This window comes from Salvelinus namaycush, chromosome 38, assembly GCF_016432855.1.
Source record: "Salvelinus namaycush isolate Seneca chromosome 38, SaNama_1.0, whole genome shotgun sequence".
NCBI classification, from domain to species: domain Eukaryota; kingdom Metazoa; phylum Chordata; class Actinopteri; order Salmoniformes; family Salmonidae; genus Salvelinus; species Salvelinus namaycush.
The window spans coordinates 24,103,423-24,118,977 of NC_052344.1; the positions used below are offsets into that span (position 1 = coordinate 24,103,423).

General features: G+C 47.5%; 1 protein-coding gene across 1 annotated transcript in view; it reads left to right on the forward strand.

Annotated features, from left to right (window-relative positions):
* LOC120032113 (thyrotropin-releasing hormone-degrading ectoenzyme-like) overlaps positions 1-15,555 on the forward strand; it is a 113,026-nt gene that overhangs the window by 77,943 nt on the left and 19,528 nt on the right. The window contains exon 9 of the mRNA XM_038978055.1: positions 4,257-4,424. Within this exon, the coding sequence (XP_038833983.1) occupies positions 4,257-4,424 (168 nt within the window). The remainder of the gene's footprint in view (positions 1-4,256; positions 4,425-15,555) is intronic.

Here is a 15,555-nt window from a genome sequence, read left to right on the forward strand (position 1 = left end):
GTATACAGTAAAAACACATCCTGTTTACTTTATGGTACCAATATATTGCCAAGCCTGCCTCAGTATCTAGGAGAATTGGCCTGTGTTGACTTCTAACATTTTGTATTTATTTTATTTAACCTTTTTTTAACGAGGCAAGTCAGTTAAGAACAAATTCTTACTTTACAATGACGGCATACCCCGGGTCAAACCCTAACCCGGACGACGCTGGGCCATTTGTGCGCTGTCCTAAGGGACTTCCAATCAAGGCCTGTTGTGATACAGCCTGGAATCGAACCAGGGTCTGTAATGATGTCTCTAGCACTGAGATGCAGTGCCTTAGACCGCTGCGCCCCTCGGGAGCCCCAAAACACGGTGGTGAAAGGTTGGAACCAGAATGGCTTCATCTATCTATAGGCCCCGTAGCCTCTGATACTTTATCTATCTATAGGCCCCGTAGCCTCTGATACTTTATCTATCTATAGGCCCCGTAGCCTCTGATACTTTATCTATCTATAGGCCCCGTAGCCTCTGATACTTTATCTATCTATAGGCCCCGTAGCCTCTGATACTTTATCTATCTATAGGCCCCGTAGCCTCTGATACTTTATCTATCTATAGGCCCCGTAGCCTCTGATACTTTATCTATCTATAGGCCCCGTAGCCTCTGATACTTTATCTATCTATAGGCCCCGTAGCCTCTGATACTTTATCTATCTATAGGCCCCGTAGCCTCTGATACTTTATCTATCTATAGGCCCCGTAGCCTCTGATACTTTATCTATCTATAGGCCCCGTAGCCTCTGATACTTTATCTATCTATAGGCCCCGTAGCCTCTGATACTTTATCTATCTATAGGCCCCGTAGCCTCTGATACTTTATCTATCTATAGGCCCCGTAGCCTCTGATACTTTATCTATCTATAGGCCCCGTAGCCTCTGATACTTTATCTATCTATAGGCCCCGTAGCCTCTGATACTTTATCTATCTATAGGCCCCGTAGCCTCTGATACTTTATCTATCTATAGGCCCCGTAGCCTCTGATACTTTATCTATCTATAGGCCCCGTAGCCTCTGATACTTTATCTATCTATAGGCCCCGTAGCCTCTGATACTTTATCTATCTATAGGCCCCGTAGCCTCTGATACTTTATCTATCTATAGGCCCCGTAGCCTCTGACACTGTACATAAAAAACTCCATGCTCCCAAATGGCACCCTATTACCTTTATAGTGCACTACTTTTGACCAGGGCTCATATTATAGTGCACTGCTTTTGACCAGGGCTCATAGGGGAATAGGGTGCCATTTGGTATGCAGGCCAAGTCAAAACTCCCCATCTTAAAGCATAAGCACTGCATAAAACCCCACTGCCCTCGTCACATGGCTTTATGATCAAGGTAGTAATGTGTGACGGCTGAGCTCAGCAGCGTTAATGTGGAACGCTCATACCTGATGTGGCCCACATCTTCCTGTACCATCCTTACACTATCTCCATCTATAAAGGAGAGACAGACAGACAGACGGACGGACGGACGGACGGACGGACGGACGGACGGAGGGAGGGAGAGAGAGAGAGACAGACAGACAGACAGACAGACAGACAGACAGACAGACAGACAGACAGACAGACAGACAGACAGACAGACAGACAGACAGACAGACAGACAGACAGACAGACGGACAGTCGGACGGGCGGACGGAGGGAGATACAGAGAGAGAGAGAGACAGACAGACAGACAGACAGACAGACAGACAGACAGACAGACAGACAGACAGACAGACAGACAGACAGACAGACAGACAGACAGACAGACAGACAGACAGACAGACAGACAGACAGACAGACAGACAGACAGGGATGCATATATATATATATATAGAGAGAGAGAGATACAGAGATACAGAGAGAGAGAGAGAGAGATAGAACGAGAGAGAGACAGTGAGATAGATAGAGAGAGAGAGAGAGTGAGATAGATAGAGAGAGAGAGAGAGTGAGACAGTGAGAAAGATAGATAGATAGAGAGAGAGAGACAGAGAGAATCACCTTGAGAAGAACTTTCACTGTAAAAACACTGACACTTGGTTTCCTAAAAGTGTAACCTGCAGTGATTTAACCTACAGTAGCAATTGTGCCAGTAGAGCTCTTAATCTGGTGGTGTGCTCTCTCTGTCTCTGTTATACCATCACTACATCATCCTTCATTTGTAGAGTCTGAACGAAAGACTGAATGTGAATATTAGGGAACATCGTGGCCTAGAAAGGTCATTATTTCCGTCATGGTTGTGAGAGACTGCATGGAGAGAGAGCAGTATTTTGTGTCTTCAGTCATTGTGTCTCTATCACACTTTGACCACACACACACACTATATATATATTCAGGATTTATTTTTCTGGCTTTTTCCACAAGCTACATTTTTCCACAAGATTGCGTTGGGGAAACTATGCTAGAGTTTCGACTCCCGAGGCTCTCCCAAACCCCCTGTGTGCCATGGACCCAGTCAGCAGAAGTGTTTTTCTCAGTAAGGCCTTGCTGTAGTAAACTTTCTCCAAAGCCTTGATTCCTCTCGAGAGCCCAACATGTCATGCTCTCAATCAATTGTAGAAATACAGTATATGAAAAGCCCAACCTCATCCCATGACACATCATTATGGATTTTCTGTTTTTTACTACAGCCAAGAGCAACATCTAGACGTTTTTTCCCAGTTCAATCCCCAGTCCAGCCGTTATAATAGGAAACACATCTTAGGCTTGGAATTGAGGATGGACAAGATACTTAAGGAGCATTAAGTTAACGGTGGTGCATGTCTGCTCTGTACGACTTTGGGTTTTCACTAACCGCTGTACAACATCGTAGGGAGCGGACCTGTGAATGTAACGTTACAACAAACAACCTTTTAACATATTGACAACACGAGCAGTCAACCATGAGGTTTACCATGTTGACAACACGTGCAGTCAACCCATGAGGTTTACCATGTTGACAACACGTGCAGTCAACCCACGAGGTTTACCATGTTATAGATGGAGAGCATCAGGTACAGGATGCAGACAACCTGATTGGTTAAAGCGCGTGGCTGATCTTACAAAGCCACACAAATACAGTCATATTATTTCTGGGTACTTTGAGCTGAGACAAACGTGTTGGTCTGACATACCGATGCCGTTTACAGAAATGGAGAATCTAAAACGATTTATCGGTTGAAAACAAAGGTAATTGTGCCTGGTTCAACTCACAACACACCCGCCAGGACATTTTAACATTCGCATCGCCATTGACGCAAAACAGTCCATTTCTAAATGCTTTACAATGTGAGTAAACTATAGACACACTATATGGAGATAAAGCATGTTCTCCCATTGTTAAAAAAGCAGGCCATCTCTCTAGTGTAGTCTAGAACATAAATGTTCTCCCATTGTTGGAACATTCTAGAACATAAATGTTCTCCCATTGTCGGAACATTCTAGAACATTATTGTGCCTCACTGAGATGTGAACGAGGGAAACAACGGATGTGTCAAAATGGAAGCAAAACAGCTCCACAAACAAGGGCTCTGTTCCAAGCAAATATACAGTCTGTTTATCGTCTGTTTACACAACGCTGTTAGATAGTCAATCTCCGTATCTTCTCTGAGGATTCTGGTCCGCTTCGTTATTGATTTGCTAACCTTTGTTTAATCAGGGTAAAATCCTTTGAGGTTAAACATTATTACGTGAGGAAGACCTGAAAAGAAGCCAACTGACACAAACAGCAGGAAATACTGAATACTAATGTTATTGTAGTAGTTTAAAGGGGAATAACATTGGTAATATAATTGTTTTGTGTGTCTGCCTGTGTGTTTGCTTGTATGCGTGTTTGTGTGTATGCGTTTGTGTGGTGTGTGTGCTGTGCGTGTGTGTGTGTGTGTGTGGTGTGTGTGTGTGTGGTGTGTGTGCTGTGTGTGTGTGTGTGTGTGGTGTGTGTGTGTGTGTGTGGTGTGTGTGCTGTGCTGTGTGTGTGTGTGTGTGTGTGTGTGTGTGTGTGTGTGTGTGTGTGTGTGTGTGTGTGTGTGTGTGTGTGTGTGTGTGTGTGTGTGTGTGTGTGTGTGTGTGTGTGTGTGTGGTGTGTGTGCTGTGCGTGTGTGTGTGTGTGTGTGTGTGTGTGTGTGTGTGTGTGTGTGTGTGTGTGGTGTGTGTGCTGTGCGTGTGTGTGGTGTGTGTGTGTGTGTGTGTGTGTGTGTATGTGTGTGTGTTTGTGTGTATGTGTGTGTGTTTGTGTGTGTTTCCTTCCCTGCAGGATCCCTCTCAACGTGCGTGACATAGTGTACTGTACAGGCGTGTCTCTGATGGATGAGGACGTGTGGGAGTTTATCTGGATGAAGTTCCACTCCACCACAGCCATCTCAGAGAAGAAGGTTCTCCTGGAGGCTCTCACCTGCAGCGACAATGGCTTCCTGCTCAACCGGTGAGTCATTTGTAACAGAACTTTATTGTTCCTTCACAAGGAAACAGCTTTCTGCTGAACCGGTGAGTCAATATTAAATAACTTTATTGATCCTTCACATAAAATTTCACAACAGCTTTGTGCTCAACTGGTGAGTAAATCACATCTAGCATCTCCTGGCTTCCACACATCGCCTACAAGCTGATGCAGTCCTTCGGAACATCTACAATTCAAAAAGTCTAATAAATCCATGTAATATAGTCTACACCACCACAAGAAATCCATTATTTATTTTAGACAGGTCTAAAGTAACATAATATGAAGAAAATGTAGTCTATTTCAGAATAGCATCCTCTTGTTGTCCTCATGTTAGGTCCTGATCCATTTATTTTTTATCTTAAAGAACTCCCTAATCCTTGCCGATGACAAGCATACCCATAATATGATGCAGCCATTTGTATTCAGGACATAAAGTAAATTTCTCTGCCAAATATTTTGCAGTTTTACTTAACTGCCTTCTTGTAAACAGGATGCATGTTTTGGAATATTTTTATTCTATACAGGATTCCTTCTTTTCACTCTGTCATTTAGGTCGGTATTGTGGAGTCACTACAATGTTGTTGATCCATCCTCAGTTTTCTTCTATTACAGCCATTGAACTCTGTAACAGTTTTAAAGTCACCATTGGCCTCATTCTTGAAATCGCTGAGTAGTTTCCTTCCTCTCCGTCAACTAAGTTAGGAAGGATGCCTGTATCTTTATAGTGACTGGGTGTATTGATACACCATCCAAAGTGTAACTAATAACTGCACCATGCCCAAAGGGATATTCAATGTTTTAGGTGCCCTTCTTTGCGAGGTATTGGAAAACCTCCCTAGTCTTTGTCGTTGAATCTGTGCTTGAAATTCACTACTCGACTGAGGGACCTTACAGATAACTGTATGTGTGGAGCACAGAGATGGGGTAGTCATTTAAAAATGGTGTTATACAACATCATTGCACACAGAGTGAGTCCATGCAACATATTATGTGACTTGTTAAGCACATTTTGACTCCTGAACTTATTCAGGCTTGTCATAACAAAGGGGTGGAATACTTATTGACTCAAGACATTTCAGCTTTTACATTTTTTTTAATTAACTTGTAAACATAATTCCACTTTGACATCAAGGGGTATTGTTTGTAGACAAGTGACACACAATCTATATGTAATCCATTTTAAATTCAGGCTGTAACTGAAACAAAATGTGGGAAAAAGTCACGGGGTGTGAATGCTTTCTGAAGACACTCTGTGTGTTCATACAGTTACTATACAAGGATATGAACACGTCGGTTCAGTCACTTGGAAACGTTAGAGGCTCATCTAGACGTTAGAGGCTCATCTAGACGTTAGAGGCTCATCGAGACGTTAGAGGCTCATCTAGATGTTAGAGGCTCATCTAGACGTTAGAAGCTCATCTAGACGTTAGAGGCTCATCTAGACGTTAGAAGCTCATCTAGACGTTAGAGGCTCATCTAGACGTTAGAGGCTCATCTAGACGTTAGAGGCTCATCTAGACGTTAGAGGCTCATCTAGACGTTAGAGGCTCATCTAGACGTTAGAGGCTCATCTAGACGTTAGAGGCTCATCTAGACGTTAGAGGCTCATCTAGACGTTAGAGGCTCATCGAGACGTTAGAGGCTCATCTAGATGTTAGAGGCTCATCTAGACGTTAGAAGCTCATCTAGACGTTAGAGGCTCATCTAGACGTTAGAGGCTCATCTAGACGTTAGAGGCTCATCTAGACGTTAGAGGCTCATCTAGACGTTAGAGGCTCATCTAGACGTTAGAGGCTCATCTAGACCTTCTCTTTTCTATTGATATGAAATATCTCTAATTTCAAAGGGCCCTGTCCTTCGCACCGCAGTCGCCTTGAAACACTGCAGTGGATGGAGTGTGTCTGTGTAGGGCTGTGTGTTACAGTCGCCTTGAAACACTGTAGTGGATGGAGTGTCTCTGTGTAGGGCTGTGTGTTACAGTCGCCTTGAAACACTGCAGTGGATGGAGTGTGTCTGTGTAGGGCTGTGTGTTACAGTCGCCTTGAAACACTGCAGTGGATGGAGTGTGTCTGTGTAGGGCTGTGTGTTACAGTCGCCTTGAAACACTGCAGTGGATGGAGTGTGTCTGTGTAGGGCTGTGTGTTACAGTCGCCTTGAAACACTGTAGTGGATGGAGTGTGTCTGTGTAGGGCTGTGTGTTACAGTAGCCTTGAAACACTGTAGTGGATGGAGTGTGTCTGTGTAGGGCTGTGTGTTACAGTTGCCTTGAAACACTGCAGTGGATGGAGTGTGTCTGTGTAGGGCTGTGTGTTACAGTCGCCTTGAAACACTGTAGTGGATGGAAGAGTGTGTCTGTGTAGGGCTGTGTGTTACAGTCGCCTTGAAACACTGCAGTGGATGGAGTGTGTCTGTGTAGGGCTGTGTTACAGTCGCCTTGAAACACTGCAGTGGATGGAGTGTGTCTGTGTAGGGCTGTGTGTTACAGTCGCCTTGAAACACTGTAGTGGATGGAGTGTGTCTGTGTAGGGCTGTGTGTTACAGTCGCCTTGAAACACTGCAGTGGATGGAGTGTGTCTGTGTAGGGCTGTGTGTTACAGTCGCCTTGAATCACTGTAGTGGATGGAGTGTGTCTGTGTAGGGCTGTGTGTTACAGTATCCTTGAAACACTGTAGTGGATGGAAGAGTGTGTCTGTGTAGGGCTGTGTGTTACAGTATCCTTGAAACACTGTAGTGGATGGAGTGTGTCTGAGTAGGGCTGTGTGTTACAGTCGCCTTGAAACACTGTAGTGGATGGAGTGTGTCTGTGTAGGGCTGTGTGTTACAGTCGCCTTGAAACACTGCAGTGGATGGAGTGTGTCTGTGTAGGGCTGTGTGTTACAGTCGCCTTGAAACACTGCAGTGGATGGAGTGTGTCTGTGTAGGGCTGTGTATTACAGTCGCCTTGAAACACTGTAGTGGATGGAGTGTCTCTGTGTAGGGCTGTGTGTTACAGTCGCCTTGAAACACTGCAGTGGATGGAGTGTGTCTGTGTAGGGCTGTGTGTTACAGTCGCCTTGAAACACTGTAGTGGATGGAGTGTGTCTGTGTAGGGCTGTGTGTTACAGTCGCCTTGAAACACTGTAGTGGATGGAGTGTGTCTGTGTAGGGCTGTGTGTTACAGTCGCCTTGAAACACTGCAGTGGATGGAGTGTCTCTGTGTAGGGCTCTGTGTTACAGTCGCCTTGAAACACTGCAGTGGATGGAAGAGTGTGTCTGTGTAGGGCTGTGTGTTACAGTCGCCTTGAAACACTGCAGTGGATGGAGTGTGTCTGTGTAGGGCTGTGTGTTACAGTCGCCTTGAAACACTGCAGTGGATGGAGTGTGTCTGTGTAGGGCTGTGTGTTACAGTCGCCTTGAAACACTGCAGTGGATGGAGTGTGTCTGTGTAGGGCTGTGTGTTACAGTCGCCTTGAAACACTGCAGTGGATGGAGTGTGTCTGTGTAGGGCTGTGTGTTACAGTCGCCTTGAAACACTGCAGTGGATGGAGTGTGTCTGTGTAGGGCTGTGTGTTACAGTCGCCTTGAAACACTGCAGTGGATGGAGTGTGTCTGTGTAGGGCTGTGTGTTACAGTCGCCTTGAAACACTGTAGTGGATGGAGTGTGTCTGTGTAGGGCTGTGTGTTACAGTAGCCTTGAAACACTGTAGTGGATGGAGTGTGTCTGTGTAGGGCTGTGTGTTACAGTCGCCTTGAAACACTGCAGTGGATGGAGTGTGTCTGTGTAGGGCTGTGTGTTACAGTCGCCTTGAAACACTGTAGTGGATGGAAGAGTGTGTCTGTGTAGGGCTGTGTGTTACAGTCGCCTTGAAACACTGCAGTGGATGGAGTGTGTCTGTGTAGGGCTGTGTTACAGTCGCCTTGAAACACTGCAGTGGATGGAGTGTGTCTGTGTAGGGCTGTGTGTTACAGTCGCCTTGAAACACTGTAGTGGATGGAGTGTGTCTGTGTAGGGCTGTGTGTTACAGTCGCCTTGAAACACTGCAGTGGATGGAGTGTGTCTGTGTAGGGCTGTGTGTTACAGTCGCCTTGAATCACTGTAGTGGATGGAGTGTGTCTGTGTAGGGCTGTGTGTTACAGTATCCTTGAAACACTGTAGTGGATGGAAGAGTGTGTCTGTGTAGGGCTGTGTGTTACAGTATCCTTGAAACACTGTAGTGGATGGAGTGTGTCTGAGTAGGGCTGTGTGTTACAGTCGCCTTGAAACACTGTAGTGGATGGAGTGTGTCTGTGTAGGGCTGTGTGTTACAGTCGCCTTGAAACACTGCAGTGGATGGAGTGTGTCTGTGTAGGGCTGTGTGTTACAGTCGCCTTGAAACACTGCAGTGGATGGAGTGTGTCTGTGTAGGGCTGTGTATTACAGTCGCCTTGAAACACTGTAGTGGATGGAGTGTCTCTGTGTAGGGCTGTGTGTTACAGTCGCCTTGAAACACTGCAGTGGATGGAGTGTGTCTGTGTAGGGCTGTGTGTTACAGTCGCCTTGAAACACTGTAGTGGATGGAGTGTGTCTGTGTAGGGCTGTGTGTTACAGTCGCCTTGAAACACTGTAGTGGATGGAGTGTGTCTGTGTAGGGCTGTGTGTTACAGTCGCCTTGAAACACTGCAGTGGATGGAGTGTCTCTGTGTAGGGCTCTGTGTTACAGTCGCCTTGAAACACTGCAGTGGATGGAAGAGTGTGTCTGTGTAGGGCTGTGTGTTACAGTCGCCTTGAAACACTGCAGTGGATGGAGTGTGTCTGTGTAGGGCTGTGTGTTACAGTCGCCTTGAAACACTGCAGTGGATGGAGTGTGTCTGTGTAGGGCTGTGTGTTACAGTCGCCTTGAAACACTGCAGTGGATGGAGTGTCTCTGTGTAGGGCTGTGTGTTACAGTCACCTTGAAACACTGTAGTGGATGGAGTGTCTCTGTGTAGGGCTGTGTGTTACAGTCGCCTTGAAACACTGCAGTGGATGGAGTGTGTCTGTGTAGGGCTGTGTGTTACAGTCGCCTTGAAACACTGCAGTGGATGGAGTGTGTCTGTGTAGGGCTGTGTGTTACAGTAGCCTTGAAACACTGCAGTGGATGGAGGGTGTCTGTGTAGGGCTGTGTGTTACAGTCGCCTTGAAACACTGCAGTGGATGGAGTGTCTCAGTGTAGGGCTGTGTGTTACAGTATCCTTGAAACACTGCAGTGGATGCAGTGTCTCAGTGTAGGGCTGTGTGTTACAGTCGCCTTGAAACACTGTAGTGGATGGAAGAGTGTGTCTGTGTAGGGCTGTGTGTTACAGTCGCCTTGAAACACTGTAGTGGATGGAGTGTGTCTGAGTAGGGCTGTGTGTTACAGTCGCCTTGAAACACTGCAGTGGATGGAGTGTGTCTGAGTAGGGCTGTGTGTTACAGTCGCCTTGAAACACTGCAGTGGATGGAGTGTGTCTGAGTAGGGCTGTGTGTTACAGTCGCCTTGAAACACTGTAGTGGATGGAGTGTGTCTGTGTAGGGCTGTGTGTTACAGTCGCCTTGAAACACTGCAGTGGATGGAGTGTGTCTGTGTAGGGCTGTGTGTTACAGTCACCTTGAAACACTGTAGTGGATGGAGTGTGTCTGTGTAGGGCTGTGTGTTACAGTCGCCTTGAAACACTGCAGTGGATGGAGTGTGTCTGTGTAGGGCTGTGTATTACAGTCGCCTTGAAACACTGTAGTGGATGGAGTGTGTCTGTGTAGGGCTGTGTGTTACAGTCGCCTTGAAACACTGTAGTGGATGGAGTGTGTCTGTGTAGGGCTGTGTGTTACAGTCGCCTTGAAACACTGTAGTGGATGGAGTGTCTCTGTGTAGGGCTGTGTGTTACAGTCGCCTTGAAACACTGCAGTGGATGGAGTGTGTCTGTGTAGGGCTGTGTGTTACAGTCGCCTTGAAACACTGTAGTGGATGGAGTGTGTCTGTGTAGGGCTGTGTGTTACAGTCGCCTTGAAACACTGTAGTGGATGGAGTGTCTCTGTGTAGGGCTGTGTGTTACAGTCGCCTTGAAACACTGTAGTGGATGGAGTGTGTCTGTGTAGGGCTGTGTGTTACAGTCGCCTTGAAACACTGTAGTGGATGGAGTGTGTCTGTGTAGGGCTGTGTGTTACAGTCGCCTTGAAACACTGCAGTGGATGGAGTGTCTCTGTGTAGGGCTGTGTGTTACAGTCGCCTTGAAACACTGTAGTGGATGGAGTGTCTCTGTGTAGGGCTGTGTGTTACAGTCGCCTTGAAACACTGCAGTGGATGGAGTGTCTCTGTGTAGGGCTGTGTGTTACAGTCGCCTTGAAACACTGCAGTGGATGGAGTGTCTCTGTGTAGGGCTGTGTGTTACAGTCGCCTTGAAACACTGCAGTGGATGGAGAGTGTGTCTGTGTAGGGCTGTGTGTTACAGTCGCCTTGAAACACTGTAGTGGATGGAGTGTGTCTGTGTAGGGCTGTGTGTTACAGTCGCCTTGAAACACTGTAGTGGATGGAGTGTGTCTGTGTAGGGCTGTGTGTTACAGTCGCCTTGAAACACTGCAGTGGATGGAGTGTCTCTGTGTAGGGCTGTGTGTTACAGTCACCTTGAAACACTGTAGTGGATGGAGTGTGTCTGTGTAGGGCTGTGTGTTACAGTCGCCTAGAAACACTGTAGTGGATGGAGTGTGTCTGTGTAGGGCTGTGTGTTACAGTATCCTTGAAACACTGTAGTGGATGGAGTGTCTCTGTGTAGGGCTGTGTGTTACAGTCGCCTTGAAACACTGCAGTGGATGGAGTGTGTCTGTGTAGGGCTGTGTGTTACAGTCGCCTTGAAACACTGTAGTGGATGGAGTGTCTCTGTGTAGGGCTGTGTGTTACAGTCGCCTTGAAACACTGCAGTGGATGGAGTGTGTCTGTGTAGGGCTGTGTGTTACAGTCGCCTTGAAACACTGCAGTGGATGGAGTGTGTCTGTGTAGAGCTGTGTGTTAGTCGCCTTGAAACACTGTAGTGGATGGAGTGTGTCTGTGTAGGGCTGTGTGTTACAGTCGCCTTGAATCACTGTAGTGGATGGAGTGTGTCTGTGTAGGGCTGTGTGTTACAGTATCCTTGAAACACTGTAGTGGATGGAAGAGTGTGTCTGTGTAGGGCTGTGTGTTACAGTATCCTTGAAACACTGTAGTGGATGGAGTGTGTCTGAGTAGGGCTGTGTGTTACAGTCGCCTTGAAACAATGTAGTGGATGGAGTGTCTCTGTGTAGGGCTGTGTGTTACAGTCGCCTTGAAACACTGCAGTGGATGGAGTGTGTCTGTGTAGGGCTGTGTGTTAGTCGCCTTGAAACACTGCAGTGGATGGAGTGTCTCTGTGTAGGGCTGTGTGTTACAGTCACCTTGAAACACTGTAGTGGATGGAGTGTGTCTGTGTAGGGCTGTGTGTTAGTCGCCTTGAAACACTGCAGTGGATGGAGTGTCTCTGTGTAGGGCTGTGTGTTACAGTCGCCTTGAAACACTGCAGTGGATGGAGTGTATCTGTGTAGGGCTGTGTGTTACAGTCGCCTTGAAACACTGCAGTGGATGGAGTGTGTCTGTGTAGGGCTGTGTGTTACAGTAGCCTTGAAACACTGCAGTGGATGGAGGGTGTCTGTGTAGGGCTGTGTGTTACAGTCGCCTTGAAACACTGCAGTGGATGGAGTGTCTCAGTGTAGGGCTGTGTGTTACAGTCACCTTGAAACACTGCAGTGGATGCAGTGTCTCAGTGTAGGGCTGTGTGTTACAGTCGCCTTGAAACACTGTAGTGGATGGAGTGTGTCTGTGTAGGGCTGTGTGTTACAGTCGCCTTGAAACACTGTAGTGGATGGAGTGTGTCTGTGTAGGGCTGTGTGTTACAGTATCCTTGAAACACTGTAGTGGATGGAGTGTGTCTGTGTAGGGCTGTGTGTTACAGTCGCCTTGAAACACTGTAGTGGATGGAGTGTGTCTGTGTAGGGCTGTGTGTTACAGTCGCCTTGAATCACTGTAGTGGATGGAGCGTGTCTGTGTAGGGCTGTGTGTTACAGTCGCCTTGAAACACTGTAGTGGATGGAGTGTGTCTGTGTAGGGCTGTGTGTTACAGTAGCCTTGAAACACTGTAGTGGATGGAGTGTGTCTGTGTAGGGCTGTGTGTTACAGTTGCCTTGAAACACTGCAGTGGATGGAGTGTGTCTGTGTAGGGCTGTGTGTTACAGTCGCCTTGAAACACTGTAGTGGATGGAAGAGTGTGTCTGTGTAGGGCTGTGTGTTACAGTCGCCTTGAAACACTGCAGTGGATGGAGTGTGTCTGTGTAGGGCTGTGTTACAGTCGCCTTGAAACACTGCAGTGGATGGAGTGTGTCTGTGTAGGGCTGTGTGTTACAGTCGCCTTGAAACACTGTAGTGGATGGAGTGTGTCTGTGTAGGGCTGTGTGTTACAGTCGCCTTGAAACACTGCAGTGGATGGAGTGTGTCTGTGTAGGGCTGTGTGTTACAGTCGCCTTGAATCACTGTAGTGGATGGAGTGTGTCTGTGTAGGGCTGTGTGTTACAGTATCCTTGAAACACTGTAGTGGATGGAAGAGTGTGTCTGTGTAGGGCTGTGTGTTACAGTATCCTTGAAACACTGTAGTGGATGGAGTGTGTCTGAGTAGGGCTGTGTGTTACAGTCGCCTTGAAACACTGTAGTGGATGGAGTGTGTCTGTGTAGGGCTGTGTGTTACAGTCACCTTGAAACACTGCAGTGGATGGAGTGTGTCTGTGTAGGGCTGTGTGTTACAGTCGCCTTGAAACACTGCAGTGGATGGAGTGTGTCTGTGTAGGGCTGTGTATTACAGTCGCCTTGAAACACTGTAGTGGATGGAGTGTCTCTGTGTAGGGCTGTGTGTTACAGTCGCCTTGAAACACTGCAGTGGATGGAGTGTGTCTGTGTAGGGCTGTGTGTTACAGTCGCCTTGAAACACTGTAGTGGATGGAGTGTGTCTGTGTAGGGCTGTGTGTTACAGTCGCCTTGAAACACTGTAGTGGATGGAGTGTGTCTGTGTAGGGCTGTGTGTTACAGTCGCCTTGAAACACTGCAGTGGATGGAGTGTCTCTGTGTAGGGCTCTGTGTTACAGTCGCCTTGAAACACTGCAGTGGATGGAAGAGTGTGTCTGTGTAGGGCTGTGTGTTACAGTCGCCTTGAAACACTGCAGTGGATGGAGTGTGTCTGTGTAGGGCTGTGTGTTACAGTCGCCTTGAAACACTGCAGTGGATGGAGTGTGTCTGTGTAGGGCTGTGTGTTACAGTCGCCTTGAAACACTGCAGTGGATGGAGTGTCTCTATGTAGGGCTGTGTGTTACAGTCACCTTGAAACACTGTAGTGGATGGAGTGTCTCTGTGTAGGGCTGTGTGTTACAGTCGCCTTGAAACACTGCAGTGGATGGAGTGTGTCTGTGTAGGGCTGTGTGTTACAGTCGCCTTGAAACACTGCAGTGGATGGAGTGTGTCTGTGTAGGGCTGTGTGTTACAGTAGCCTTGAAACACTGCAGTGGATGGAGGGTGTCTGTGTAGGGCTGTGTGTTACAGTCGCCTTGAAACACTGCAGTGGATGGAGTGTCTCAGTGTAGGGCTGTGTGTTACAGTATCCTTGAAACACTGCAGTGGATGCAGTGTCTCAGTGTAGAGCTGTGTGTTACAGTCGCCTTGAAACACTGTAGTGGATGGAAGAGTGTGTCTGTGTAGGGCTGTGTGTTACAGTCGCCTTGAAACACTGTAGTGGATGGAGTGTGTCTGAGTAGGGCTGTGTGTTACAGTCGCCTTGAAACACTGCAGTGGATGGAGTGTGTCTGAGTAGGGCTGTGTGTTACAGTCGCCTTGAAACACTGCAGTGGATGGAGTGTGTCTGAGTAGGGCTGTGTGTTACAGTCGCCTTGAAACACTGTAGTGGATGGAGTGTGTCTGTGTAGGGCTGTGTGTTACAGTCGCCTTGAAACACTGCAGTGGATGGAGTGTGTCTGTGTAGGGCTGTGTGTTACAGTCGCCTTGAAACACTGTAGTGGATGGAGTGTGTCTGTGTAGGGCTGTGTGTTACAGTCGCCTTGAAACACTGCAGTGGATGGAGTGTGTCTGTGTAGGGCTGTGTATTACAGTCGCCTTGAAACACTGTAGTGGATGGAGTGTGTCTGTGTAGGGCTGTGTGTTACAGTCGCCTTGAAACACTGTAGTGGATGGAGTGTGTCTGTGTAGGGCTGTGTGTTACAGTCGCCTTGAAACACTGTAGTGGATGGAGTGTCTCTGTGTAGGGCTGTGTGTTACAGTCGCCTTGAAACACTGCAGTGGATGGAGTGTGTCTGTGTAGGGCTGTGTGTTACAGTCGCCTTGAAACACTGTAGTGGATGGAGTGTGTCTGTGTAGGGCTGTGTGTTACAGTCGCCTTGAAACACTGTAGTGGATGGAGTGTCTCTGTGTAGGGCTGTGTGTTACAGTCGCCTTGAAACACTGCAGTGGATGGAGTGTATCTGTGTAGGGCTGTGTGTTACAGTCGCCTTGAAACACTGCAGTGGATGGAGTGTGTCTGTGTAGGGCTGTGTGTTACAGTAGCCTTGAAACACTGCAGTGGATGGAGGGTGTCTGTGTAGGGCTGTGTGTTACAGTCGCCTTGAAACACTGCAGTGGATGGAGTGTCTCAGTGTAGGGCTGTGTGTTACAGTCACCTTGAAACACTGCAGTGGATGCAGTGTCTCAGTGTAGGGCTGTGTGTTACAGTCGCCTTGAAACACTGTAGTGGATGGAGTGTGTCTGTGTAGGGCTGTGTGTTACAGTCGCCTTGAAACACTGTAGTGGATGGAGTGTGTCTGTGTAGGGCTGTGTGTTACAGTATCCTTGAAACACTGTAGTGGATGGAGTGTGTCTGTGTAGGGCTGTGTGTTACAGTCGCCTTGAAACACTGTAGTGGATGGAGTGTGTCTGTGTAGGGCTGTGTGTTACAGTCGCCTTGAATCACTGTAGTGGATGGAGCGTGTCTGTGTAGGGCTGTGTGTTACAGTCGCCTTGAAACACTGTAGTGGATGGAGTGTGTCTGTGTAGGGCTGTGTGTTACAGTAGCCTTGAAACACTGTAGTGGATGGAGTGTGTCT